The 13,825-nt window shown below is 40.8% G+C and overlaps 1 protein-coding gene across 2 annotated transcripts in view; it reads left to right on the top strand.

Annotated features, from left to right (window-relative positions):
- The window catches only part of FANCB (FA complementation group B), a 110,222-nt gene extending 97,584 nt beyond the window's left edge, over nucleotides 1-12,638 (top strand). Inside the window, exon 8 of one of the 2 annotated variants that reach the window (XM_073616948.1) lies at nucleotides 10,399-12,638. In XM_073616948.1, coding sequence (XP_073473049.1) covers nucleotides 10,399-10,828 — 430 coding nt within the window. In that variant the 3' untranslated portion in view covers nucleotides 10,829-12,638. The remainder of the gene's footprint in view (nucleotides 1-10,398) is intronic. The other variant, XM_073616947.1, reaches the window with a different exon arrangement.
- The last annotated feature ends 1,187 nt before the right edge of the window (nucleotides 12,639-13,825 follow it).

Raw genomic sequence — 13,825 nt, forward strand, 5'->3', positions numbered from 1 at the left:
CCAAATGTGTTCTCCACCACTCTTCTGGCTCTGGCCAGCCGGTAATTAAAAACCCTCTGTTCCGGGGTGAGGGTCCTCATCGGGAATGGCCGCATAAGATGGTCCCCAGCGCAAATGCTTCATCCGCAACAAAGACGAATGGGAGTCCTTCCACATTGTCCTCTGGAGGTGGTAAGTCCAAGCTGCCATTCTGGAGACGCCTGTAGAACTCCGTCTGGGCGATGACTCCACCATCGGACATCCGGCCATTCTTCCCCACGTCCACATACAAGAAGTCGTAATTAGCCGACACCACCGCCAACATCACAATACTATTGAACCCCTTATAGTTGAAATAGTACGACCCCGAGTTGGGTGGTGGGACGATGTGGACGTGTTTCCCATCAATTGCCCCTCCGCAGTTAGGAAAGTCCCACCGCTGGGCAAAGTGGGAGGCCACAGTCTGCCATTCCTGTGGCGTAAAAGGAAACTGTTGAGGAAAACAAAAATAATTTACTATTTTTGCACATAAACATGGCAAGCAGATTAGGCACAAACATTCTTGGCCAACCTCCAGATAGCATTTATTAAGGGGAAATTAACACCAAAGTATAAGGTACTCCTATCATATCCCCCCCCCCCCCTCTCATGGGCCATTTCTAACATTATAGGGGGGGGATCTTGGACAGATAACCCTCTTCACTTCATTGAGAGATAAATGCCTAAATACAGGGTATTACTTGGAACAGCCCCTCCTTAGTTACACTATTGGCAGCCCACTGGACAGGTAAGAAGTGTCATAATACAGAGATATAAATACATACTGTACACATTTGAGCACATTTGGACATTCTGATATTACCTATCAAGATAATAATAGTATACAAAAACTTTAAACATTGGAAAGTATACAGGCAGGCCCTTGCACTACATGCTTAGGGGAATTCATCCATAAATCTGACCAGTAAAGAGGTGGGTATAGTGTGTATGGGTTTGGCAAAGTCAGCAGATAGATGATTGAGGATATATAGAGAATTGAGATCAGCTGACTTAGCAGTTGGGGGGAGGGAGGGTTTAGAAAAATGATTTGGGGACAATTCAAAAAAAAAAGCCTCTGGCACTCTGCCTGAATTTAAAGCACAAATCAAATTTCTAAACAGTTTAGGGGTGTCTGGGGTAAAGCACTACTATGGAGCTGATAAAATACATTGTTAAGTGACTACATGAGGTGAATATAGGGCAGGAGAGCATGCTGGGGAGGTTATTGAAGGCAGATATGTATGAAGGGCTTAAAAAATAAATACCTAAAAAACCAGCATGCATGAGAACAAAGGGGACATTAACAGCATATTCCAATCATGGTAATTAGGGAATGAGGAAAGAAATACAATATATTATCAAACATTCAGTACAATAAAATGTGATATTAAAGGATAAAAATCTTACCTTCATATACTCCTTCTGCAGGACCTGGATGATGGCAGAACAGGTCTCTGGGATAATGATCCCCAGAGCCTGGGGGGAAATGTCGAGAACTTGAGGTCCTGCAGGCTTCTCCCTGTCGCAAGTACCACAGGGTAGCGACCAGCCTCTGCTCCGGAGTGATGGCTTGCCTCATGCAGGTATCCTGCCTGCTGATATAGGGAGTTAGCGAAGCCAGCAGACGGTGAAATACGGGGTCCGTCATCCTGAGAAAGTTCCTGAAATCATCAGGATTATTCTCACGGAACAAAGGCATATGAGAGAACTGGTCACGCTGAAGCAACCAATTCTTGGTCCATGAACTCCTCCCCACCCTGTTCATGGACTGGACTCAAGGTCAGGACCCCAACACCAAGCCCCCGCACAGCACGAACTCTACGAGGAGTACGTATACGCAACATGGCTAGAAAATGGTCGGCTGCTCAGAACAAAGTAACAGAACGCACTGAAGAACAGCAAGGCCTGTGAAGAGCGACCTGAAAAACAGTAACGAACGAACAAGAACACAATGACTACTTAAAGTCACGCGGAACTTGCTTGCACGCACTGAAGAGCAGATACAAACCCACAAGCACAAACGGCAGAAAACGATCTGAAAGCCACAAGTCTGAAAAAGCGTGAATCGTCTCTCACCAAACTTTTACTAACACGAGATTAGCAAAAGGAGCCCAAAGGGTGCCGCGCTTGGTTCTGAACTGGCCTTTTCTAGTCTCATCGTACGTGCTTGACGTCACCGCGTTCTTGGCGATCGTAAATTCCGACAACTTTGTGCGACCGTGTGTACGCAAAACAAGTTTGAGCCAACATCCGTCGGAAAAAATCCTAGGATTTTGTTGTCGGAATGTCCGAACAAAGTCCAACCGTGTGTACGGGGCATAAGGTGCAGAACCCAGTTCTCCAATGGTTAGCAAGGGCAGTCTCCATATTTTTCTTGTGAGAGCTGTATCTAAGTTATGAAGGGTAATTTATTTTTATTGAAAACTACATGTCTCTTCTTGTGGTGCTAAAAAAAAGACATGCAATGTTTTACATTTTTTTTTTTTTTTTTGGCAGGCTTGTAGGGTGGTGAAAATCACACTGAATTCAGTTGGATTTAAAAGGATAGCTTTTGCGTAACTGGCACTTTCTATGTAAACATGTTATTATAGAGTGTAGCCAACTCAGTCATGCACACATTATTATTTGTTGTTTTTTTTTGTCTGTCTGTTTTGATGTAAATTAAAATAGTACTTTTTGCCAGCCTAGTTATTTTTGGTAGCAACAATCGGGCTAAATTAAGAGGAGGAAAAAAAAAAATATATAGAGAGATGGCTGGTAGAATGATATATAGAGTGAGGCAATGGCTGGCAGGATTTTGGACGGTGGGTATGTGTTACCTAAGTTTCTCACATACACATGATGAGGGTTTTGCTTTCTTAGAATCTTAATAATTTCTGTTCTGGGACCTGGAGCCCAGATGCTTTGTAGGACTATGGGTGGCATAAAACTTCCATTCCAAGGATTACATCTTACCTGATACCTAAACCTTGCTATTAGCTTCACTGGTCTACAGGCCTTTATACATTTAGGTGATGGGCCTGTTCTCTAGAAAAGTATTTTTCTTTTAACTATTGAATTTTTGTCATCTGAATCTTCTGTCAACATCTGACTGCTTATTGCCTAGCACTACCTTGCAGTTTCTGGATGGGTTGCCCTTTGGGGTGTGCCTCGGGGACTGTATCTGGACCCCACTCTGTGGGGCTGGCCTATAACGTTTGCTTCAATCACTGGATCCTGCATTAGGCACTACCCTAAGCACGAGGTGCAATGTGTGAAATTTACTGAGGGGTGTTATACATGTCCAGGGCCTTGGTCCATTTCTATGGTTGCCAGAACCTAAAGACCCCTTCAGTGGTATGCCCACAGTGATGGGTGAAGCCTGGACCTTATTAGGCTCATTGTCAAGGATAAGGTAAGACAGGGCTTCCCTGTATGTGGAATCTGGTTCATGTTAAACAATGTTATGCGTAGGTTATAGCACACTATGCAGTTTAGTGGGTAGAGGATTTGGTGGTTGCTCATTGTTGTGGTACCTCCTGCCATTTAGTATCTTAAATCTTCAACAAATGATTTTGAATTTGCCAGTTTTTTTCCTCCTATCTGGCCTTAGTTTCAGAAAAAAAAAAGACAACTGTGTCACGTATCCCAGATGAGGCAATACGTTGCTGCATTCCCCCACACTCATCTTCCACAGAAAGACACAGCCACAGAGACACAGTCAGCACCTGAGTTATAGCAGCTCCTTCTTTGGACACGCAAAACCCCATTCATTCCAATCTCCTGGACCACAAGTACCTCTCCGGGAAACCCCACACTAGCAATGGCAGATCACAGATGCAAGGGAACTGGAATGAAATTTCCCAATAGCATGCATTCCACTGACAGCCTGCAAGAAACACCACTCAGGGTGATAGCTGTTGTCTTGTCCCAGAGCAAATGTCCTACAATATATTGATGCTGCTCCCCTTATTTGACTTTGACTCTCTCTCTTCAAAGGGGTAAACAATAGAGTCTCTCTCTATCCCTACCCCCTCTTCCTTTTTTACCTTCCAGTCTGCAGGTTTTACACCAAAAAAAAGCCTCATGGTGGCCTGCTTTGAGGCACTTTCCATTGCCGTTTTACCTAGTCTGATGACCATTTTGCACCAGCTTCAGGCAGAAAGGTTGGTTGCATCAGTTCCTTCATGACTGTTTCAAAGTTTCTATTCAAACCTACTCACAGTCCCAAAACCAGATGGGACATTTGCCAATACTGGACTTAAAATCACTAAATAGATTTTTTGTGTTCAAAACTATTGTATGGAAACTGCAGGATCTGGCATTGCTTCTTTCAGACAAGGGGATTTTTTTTTTTTTTTTTTGCATTAGTAGATATACAAGATGCCTATACAAGGTGCCATATTGCCATTTTTCCACTGCAGCAATTCTTCCTGTGTTTTGCTGTGGGAGACCAGCACTGTCATTCAGGCTCTCATCTGCACCAAAATTGTTCACAAAAGTACTTGCCCTGTTTCTTGTGCAAACCCAGAGCATCCATGTCACAGGTTACTTGGAAGACCACCTACTGCAGGACTCCGCAACCAAGACCATATCTGCCCACATCCAAAGAACCATCCATTTCATTCAAACCTTTGGCTTGATCAACTCTCCAAAGTCTGCCGTCCAACCCCAGCCCCCCACCCCCCCCCCCCCCCCCCCCCACCCCCACGGTGTCTGGAAGACCTGATAAAATTTTGGACATAACATAGCCAAAATCTTCCGCCCTCTGGAGAAGATTATCTCCCTAAGGTCCAGTTCTCTGGCCCTTAGGTCACAAAGACACCCCTAATTGAATTCTGCATGAGGGTTCTGGACCTCATGGTGGCCTGCTTTGAGGCACTTCCCCTTGCCCATTGAGCGAGCAGATCCAATCCCTAGATTGCCGAATGCTTTTACCTAGTCAAGCAAAGATCTCCCTGGTATGGTATATCTTTGATCCTGCCCTGGAATTGGGAAAGTGTTCATGAGACTTGAAACATGGTAACAACAGATGCAAGTCTTACAGGCTTGGATTGAGTTTACAACCCCCTGACTTTTTACAGGACATGGTCCCTGCAGGAGTTGCAACTACCCATCACCATTCTCTAACTGAGAAGCATCAGACTGTCTCTATGACATTGAACCTCTTTTATACAAGGGCAGAGTACAATTGAACAATGCCACATCAGTGACTTATATAAATCATTAAGGGGGCATCAGAAGTCTAGCAGCCCTGAAAGAAATGATTCTAATACTCTCATGGGCAGAAACTTCCATTCCAGCTCTCTCGGTCTTCCGCATTCCGGGAATGAACAATTTTCCAAGCCATTACCGCTTAGACCCTGGGGATTGGTCTCTGATCCTAGAGATCTTCCAAAATCTTTGTCAAAGGTGGGGTAAACCACATGTGGCCATCCTGGCTTCTAGATTTACCATGCTAAACAAATTTATTGCCAAGGTCAAGGATCGTCTATCACTCACAGTAGATGCTCTGGTGATTACTTTGACTCAATTTTATCTGGTTTATGCTTTCCCTCTGATTAGGATCCTCCCTCAACTCCTGCGCAATATAGGCTAGAGGAAAGGATTCTGGAGCCTCTCCCAAACAGACCAGACTTACTGGCCAAAGCCTGTCCTGCTTCTACGGTAAGTCACTGGCTTTAACAGCATGGCTGTTGAAACTGAAGTTCTAAATGATAGGGTTATCTCTGATTGCCACTTTGTTATTCCCACTTTGCTCAGAGCAAGAAAACCCACCTCCTGCAAGACTCTCAATCGGACAGCGAAGGCCTTCTTTGCATGGTGCAAAGACAAGAGGCTTATTCTAAGGGATTTATCTATCATCCTTAGTCTGGTCTTGACCAGCTTCTTACCCTGAATTTCCTTAAAGAACAGATTTTTGCTTATTCATCTTTATCAGGAACTTTCTATAGGGAGTTGCTCATATAATTTTCCCAATTCAACCACCTGTGTCATCTTGGCATCTCAGCCTGGTGTTCGCTACATTTTCAGAGACTCCCCTTTGAACATTCCTTCAAATTACCGCACCTTTAAGGTTGTCTTCTTGGTCGCCGTTACTTCTGTTAGGTGTGTTTCTGAGTCAGCAGCTCTGTATTGTAAAGATTGTTTTGCACAATGACAATTGATTTTGAGTTCAAAACCTTCCTATTTGCCCAAATTTCCACTTTCCACCTTAATGAGAACATTGTCCTTCCTTCCCTCTGTCCTATCCCAAAAACATTACAAGGAAATTGCCCTACATTGCCTGGATGTGGTCAGAACTTACAGGGACTATTTGAAAGCTTGCAGAGAGCCTTTTCTTTGTGGCCTACAGCTTGTAGTTCTCAATGAACTGTGAGGGCGCTGGTGAGCGCTTTTGTAGTTCTTTGATTCCTCCTGCTATTCACTGCCTATATTGGAGGTATAGGCAGACAGTGTACTGAGGGTCTGCAGGATCCAGGCATTGCACCTGCGATCTGCTGATCATGGGTGCAATGTTTTACAGGCTGCAGAAAATAATAATGCACATTTTATTTTAAAAACTGAAGATATACAGGTTCAAAAAACTTTGCCCCAGACCTGTATTTCTACCTCTGCGCTATAGTTCCAAACGTCAGAACCCTATCGGAGCTGCCACTTGATAATAAAAGTACATAAAAACCGAATTCACCAAGGGAAAATTAGGGATGAATAGTGGCGCTGATCCCCAGATAGTGGGGAAATGCCAGACACTCCTATACAGCCAGTGAACTGACTATAGACGTATGCTGGATGATAAACTCAAGTTAATAAAATAGATTGATAGGAAAAAAATATATATATTATTATATGACAATAATCCCTAATGCCCAAAAAATATATATGTTTGAGATAGTGAACTACAAACACAGAAAGGGATTATATATGTACACGAGACACCCTGTGAGAGTGATATACAAGTATATATATCCAAAACAAATCTATAAATACTGAAAAGAAATATATAAAATCCAAAAATTGTGTACTGATAGTCCCAATAAATCGTGAAAAACAATGAAGAAATTCCAAAATAGTGAAGGTGACTCCAAACTGCTCAGCTGTGTTTCAAAACATCCACCACACCTCTGTGACGTGATTCCACTCCCTTCTGAAATTCAAACTCACCAGCTTTTAAGGCCTCTCACTCTCGTGTTTGGCCTGACAGAGCTTCTAACCCACTCTCATGGGGGTCAGCATGCGAACATACACATCCACTGCTCCATAGATAGAACAATTTCCTTATGTTGGTGGTGTAACATATAAGTAAAAGAAGCTCCAATAGTGTAATACCGTTTAAAAGGTTTAATCACACATAAAAACACCTTCAATAAACTCACATTTGAAAATAAAACCAATAGGCAAATCACTTCACAGTGGAGGGACGGGACGGGTGCTGCGGACGGGTGAGACGAACGTGAGCGCACACACTTCCTGGGTCCGCCGTGGCCGCCTGTTGTATTTTCAGTTGTCATCGCATGCTTTGCCGTGAGATATTCCCGTATGCTGTGAAGTGATTTGCCTATTGGTTTTATTTTCAAATGGAGCTTCTTTTACTTATATGTTACACCACCAACATAAGGAAATCGTTCTATCTATGGAGCAGTGGATGTGTATGTTCGCATACTGACCCCCATGAGAGTGGGTTAGAGGCTCTGTCAGGCCAAACACGAGAGTGAGAGGCCTTAAAAGCTGGTGAGTTTGAATTTCAGAAGGGAGTGGAATCACGTCACAGAGGTGTGGTGGATGTTTTGAAACACAGCTGAGCAGTTTGGAGTCACCTTCACTATTTTGGACTTTCTTCATTGTTTTTCATGATTTATTGGGACTATCAGTACACAATTTTACAATTTTTGGATTTTATATATTTCTTTTCAGTATTTATAGATTTGTTTTGGATATATATACTTGTATATCACTCTCACAGGGTGTCTCATGTACATATATAATCCCTTTCTGTGTTTGTAGTTCACTATCTCAAACATATATATTTTTTGGGCATTAGGGATTATTGTCATATAATAATATATATATTTTTTTTCCTATCAATCTATTTTATTAATTTGAGTTTATCATCCAGTATACGTCTATATTCAGTTCACTGGCTGTATAGGAGTGTCTGGCATTTCCCCACTATCTGGGGATCAGCGCCACTATTCATCCCTAATTTTCCCTTGGTGCACATTTTATTTTAACTGAAAAAAGATTTGCATTTATTATTTTTTGTAAAAGGCGAACTTAGCGTTTAAGACAAAACATTCTTTTAGCTTAGAAGATGTCATTGTGAACAGCTGCAAATCTTAATTTTCTAATATTAATGTCTTCCGAAAAATTATAAATGCACATTTTATTGTTTTAAGATTTTTTTGTGTTTATGGATTAAGTGGCCCTTTTTAAAGTTTTACTTGACAGCTATAAACTTGTAGAAATAGACAGCAAAATGCCTCTTAAGAATTGCATTAATCTGAGCTGTTTGTTTACTCCATACTATTCCTAGAAGAGAAAGGTAAACTTCAGAGAAAATTTATGATAAATAAAAAGATCTTTGTAGTTTGCCGGGAAAACTTGTCTGCGATACCTGCCGCGCTGTATAATCACCGGTGGATGTCATGCAGAGCTCCTTACCAGCTTCTAAATTAAATAAAACTACTTGAAGTAATCAAAATAATTTGATTTATCTGTATTCAATAAAACATTTGAAATGGAGAAGTTTGCCTAGGAGTTTGTCTGAAGAGTTTTTAAAATGTGGTTACTCTGCGCTGGGTTTTCAAACAGGCAACAATGCTAAATAGTTATTAAAAATTATATTATTTATGATCACTCACACCAGAAAAAGGTACACAGAAATATTAGTGTAATACATCACTAAATAGGTTCATAGGTTCTGATGCTAGAATGGGCATACTTTGCCTTTTTTCAGGACTCCATTTCACTCCAGCAATCATAGCATCAATATATTCAAGGACTTTATGAAGCTAAAAATACCTAACTACTCCAGTCAATGCTGTGCCATTGTTGGTATATCAGAGTCTACTCAATTTATTTTGATCCGTATGTTATAAAAAATACAAAGCAACTAAGGTCAACAGAATGCTTGCAGGGGTGCTTGATGGGACTGCAGCCTCTTTTTAAATGATTCAGTGCTGTGCAACTTCCCTCTCTTGCACCGTTGCCAGTGGACAAGGCTGCAATAAGATTATTCAGAGAGCAGGATTTGAACCTGGATGAAGTTTGCACAAGCACAGGACCATTTAGAAGTTAGCCATACCAGCAACTACCGTGATTTAGTTAGAAAAACATGTATAGAAGATGAATACCAGAATAACAATTTGCACCTCTTAGCATGTTCACTGAGCCAGCTTACTCACAGAATTTTCTTGTTATCCAAAACATGCAACACCTCCCATCACCTCAAGCCAGCATTAACCCTTTCATGGCCATGGTCACTTAGATGCCCAGACCCAATTTAGTAGTGTCAGCAGTTGTCAGTTAACTTGACTAGAAACACTCTATGACTCATCTCCTAAAAAAATGTTTAGGGTTTTTTTAAGCACATTTAATGCTTTTACTTAGAGATTGTAAAGTCTCGTTTTTTTGTTTTTTTTCTGTAAAAATAACAAACATGTTATACTTACCTGCTCTGTGCAGTGGATTTGCACAGAGCAGCCCAGATCCTCCTCTTCTCTGGTGCCACTTCGGCACTCCTGTTGCATGCCCCACAGCAAGCAGCATAGAATGCATTAGGATAAAAAACCTTCTGACTTTACAAACACTTTAATACAAAACTGTAAAAAAAAAGATATATTGTATATGAATATTTTTTTAATCCTGTACCTGTGGGTGACTATTACAATATTAAACACGGGTGTTCTGTCATATCCATTCTTCAGTGGCCTTCGAATCCTGTGAGGTATTTATATGTCATAGCTGTCATATTGATCATATGACTGGGAACCACACTCATTAGTTCCCATTTGTTAAAGACCACAGCACTCAGACACAGTCCAGTCTGAGAGCTAGCAGTACCCATCTGTGCATCCTGCTTGCTGTCAGAGAGTGTAAACTAATGGCACTTCAACACAGAGCAGCGTGCTGGGGAACATTAATCTACAATTGGGGGGTGGAGATACAACTGTGGTACTGGGATCAGCTACAAGGCTGGAAGTACAGCATCAGCAAAAAAGTGATTTTATGTTTTTTAAGATGAAAAAAAAAAATTGATAAGGGCACACTGCGTGGGCAAGTAAAGAATACTAAATCAAAAGATATAAAAATGTTGTGCCCGTAGTAAAGCTTTAAAAGCTTTTTTTTTTTTCTTGACTTCACATGTAATGTTGGTGCTAATATGTTTTTCTTCTGTTTTAGAAATAATATTGTTATTCTCCAGTGCCTACACAGTCTGAAATGCATTCTTCCTCCAACATGTGTGGTAAATGTAATTAGACTGGGCAGTAAGAATAATCTTGCAAGAGACTTGGCATGCTCTCTGGAGGAAGAGCTTCTCGCCCACAGAAACCTGGTGTCTGCTGCAGAAGCTGAAGTTGAAAGTGAATTGACCTTGAGGTGCTCCACAGACAATAATATCACACACACAATGGAATCTTCTGACAGGAAAGAACAAGCACAAAAGTGCAGAGAAGACCTGGAGATGAAGAAGAAGCAGATCAAGCTGGGGGATCATCTAACTACTAACAGTGAGCTGTACAGGCGCAATGCACTACGTGTGGCGCAGCTTCAGCTGAACTCAGATTCACTTATATGTAGAATAGCAAAAGAATCAAATGTTGATGTTTAAATTTTTGTATAATTACACATAATTAGGTTGATCTATAGTTTTAATATTGTACCAGTAAAATGTATTTTACACTTACTTGGCTGTGATTTTTTCATTGAATGATTTAAAGTAGAACTGTGGCTCTCCATTTAAAATGTGTTTCAACATTTAATTATAAGCACAGGTTATCTGGATTTATAGTCTTTTAGTCCCCCTGCAAAATCCTAAAAATACCTATTGGACCTGCTAGGCCCACTTAATCCAGCTTCCTATGAAGGTGTGGCTACTATGCTGCACTGCTCCCAAATTGACACTGTCATGAAGACTGTGCCTACTTGTACTACAGTAGTATGAAAACATTTTTGTCACTGCTAAATCACAAGCCTGTAGCTTTTCAAATAGCACCTGGCTGCACCTAGGCTTGCCTACTGCTTTCTGAATCTACAGCAATGCCTCTGTTGCTGAAACCCTTCTACTATGAGCTGGAGTGCCTGGGAGGGGAAGCGCGTGAGACTCAAATGTAGATGGATTTGGCTTAGGGAATGTAAAGGAAATCTATTATGAGTTTTTTGTACAACGTAGTAACTGGATTTGGGACTTGTTTAAACTGTCATACGGGAACCTTTAGTTCTATTTTAAGAACAAAAAATGTTTTAAACTGAGGACTTTATCCCACTTTTTGGCAAAAAAGAAGCTTCCCTATAAAGTGTACCCCTTCTTTACCGTAAAAGTTAATTTTCACTTTGCGTAGTGAATAAGTTGAGAGTAGGTAAATTCACTTTGCAAGAAAATTAAAGCATGCGCAAAGAAAATACACAGAAAAACATGATTTTTATTGCATAATATTGGATGACTGAAGTCAGCACAGCTTCTCCTCATTCAGTATGTAAAATATAACTTTGCTAAGTAAGCAGCCTATACATCTCTAGTAAATCAACTCCAGTGACTCCAGAAAACTTGTAGTTTAAAGCGGAAATCCAGGCTACACCTAGCTAATCTGAAAAATGATTCCTCTTCCCTCCTAAAACCTATGCTGACATCCTGTGTAAGAAAGATGTATATACTTCCCTATTTTTTTTAGGCCGCTCCAGTCTGGTCACATGATCCAGCTCGCCTGTGTCAGGCAGCTGCAGGAGAGAGTAGGGAGTGCTGACAATGGACGGGACATAGGAGCCTATGGGTAATGGCACTGCTAGCAGACATTATCAGCCATTGTTGAATACTCTCTCCTCTTCCTTGCAGCTGCCGCTGGCTGACATAAGAGATCACCGGACCGGAGGGGGCTGAAAATAGGTAAGTATATACAGTGTATCTTTCTTACACAGGTAAGTCATGATAGGTGTTAGGAGGGGGAGGAAGTGGAGGGAGCATTTTTAAGATTAGTTGGGTATTGTCTTGAATACCACTTTAATAACAAAATAAAGACGAAAAAGTACAGAGGCGTCATTTAAAGGTGAATTCTAGACAAACAACTAAATACATAGTTAACATGCATTGAACTGAGTTTTTTAACCTGCAAAAGGATTTGTATTTCTGTTCTGTGACTGGACAGTGAAAAGAAGATGAACTCATCTTGGTCTAAAATTAACTTTCAGTAGGAAGAGTAAAATCCCTCATAACAGTGGCAGGCAGAGCTGGGAACACAAATACAGAAATACACCAGAGATACCAAGAAATATAAGTCTTATTTACCTGTACAAGCTTTAAATATTTCTTTATGAGGACTAACCATTTAACTTTTGTATTGCACTTTTGCCAAAACGACATACATCTCCTGTCACATATACCCTAAAATATAATCATATTTGTTGTGTTTTTTCATTTCACCTCTACCCGGTGAAGTGAAAATATTTTAAAAATCTATTAAACATATTAATAAAACACGTCTCACAGTCTCCTGGCATCTTTTGAACATCACTTTCATTTAAACATTGCGAGTCACAGCTGGGAAACCATGCACACATGTTCAGAGGAAAATGTTTATTAAATATTTTGCTAAAAGCAATTATATAACCACGTCTCTAATGTCTAGATCTTCGGGAAGAAGCCTTCTAGGGGACACAGAATAACTAGATTGATTTTGCATTGCATTCAGAGTTTGTCTTCTGCATTCTAGTGTGCACCAGTGATAAATGAAACCCTCTTATGTCCCAAGGGCTATATTCTCTAAGCAAATAATGTTGAAACAGCATACATTTAGTAGACAGGGATAGATTAAAATCTAAACAGATGTAGTCTCTGGTATATAGTTTTTTTTTTCCCTGAGCAGCCTTAATCTTTCACATGCCAAAGAGGTCTTTAATCTGTTGCAAATACCCAATAACCTTTAATGGTTAAGGCACGTATTAGAACCGTTTTCTCAATTTTTTTTCTTAAATCTGCATTCTATTTATTCATTTATTTTGTTTTTGGTAAGTAAAATGTGCATAAAATAACACCCCATAATTTTTTAGTGTCTCGAGGAATGCTTTGTGTAGGTACTCCTCCTCTTGGACTTTTTTTTACTTCAACTGACAATTCTATTAAAATCCTACTAAAACTACTTATTGCCTCAGGGCTCACTTGCAGTTTTTCAGATAGGTTGTTCTCATAGGTGTGCACAGCCTATTGCATTAGGGTGTGCATCCCAAAGCTCAAACACACATCTAAAAGATAAAATTGTATTGAGTAATAAATAAAGCTCTGTGTGTAAATTAGGTCTTGGGGCTCATCCACATAGGTGCTGTGCCCTATACAGTGTGAATCAGTGGTTTTTTTTTATGTGGCTGGAGTTGTGTGCAGGTAGCCTATGTTACTCTATGGAGACACAGCAACTGTACAAACACAGCCACGGGTCCTAATTTGCAGGAGTGTGGATGCGCGTGTATGTACAGTGTGCCATTGGGGTCACTCGCCCACACCTGTCAAATTAGGACCTGCAGCTGTGTTCGTACAGCTGGTGCACCCTTTTAAAGTAACAGACAGCTCCAGTCACACAAACTGCTCACTCACTGTTTTTAGAAAAGGAAGGGGCTGGTA

Source organism: Aquarana catesbeiana, linkage group LG02 (genome assembly GCF_042186555.1).
Source record: "Aquarana catesbeiana isolate 2022-GZ linkage group LG02, ASM4218655v1, whole genome shotgun sequence".
Taxonomy (NCBI): domain Eukaryota; kingdom Metazoa; phylum Chordata; class Amphibia; order Anura; family Ranidae; genus Aquarana; species Aquarana catesbeiana.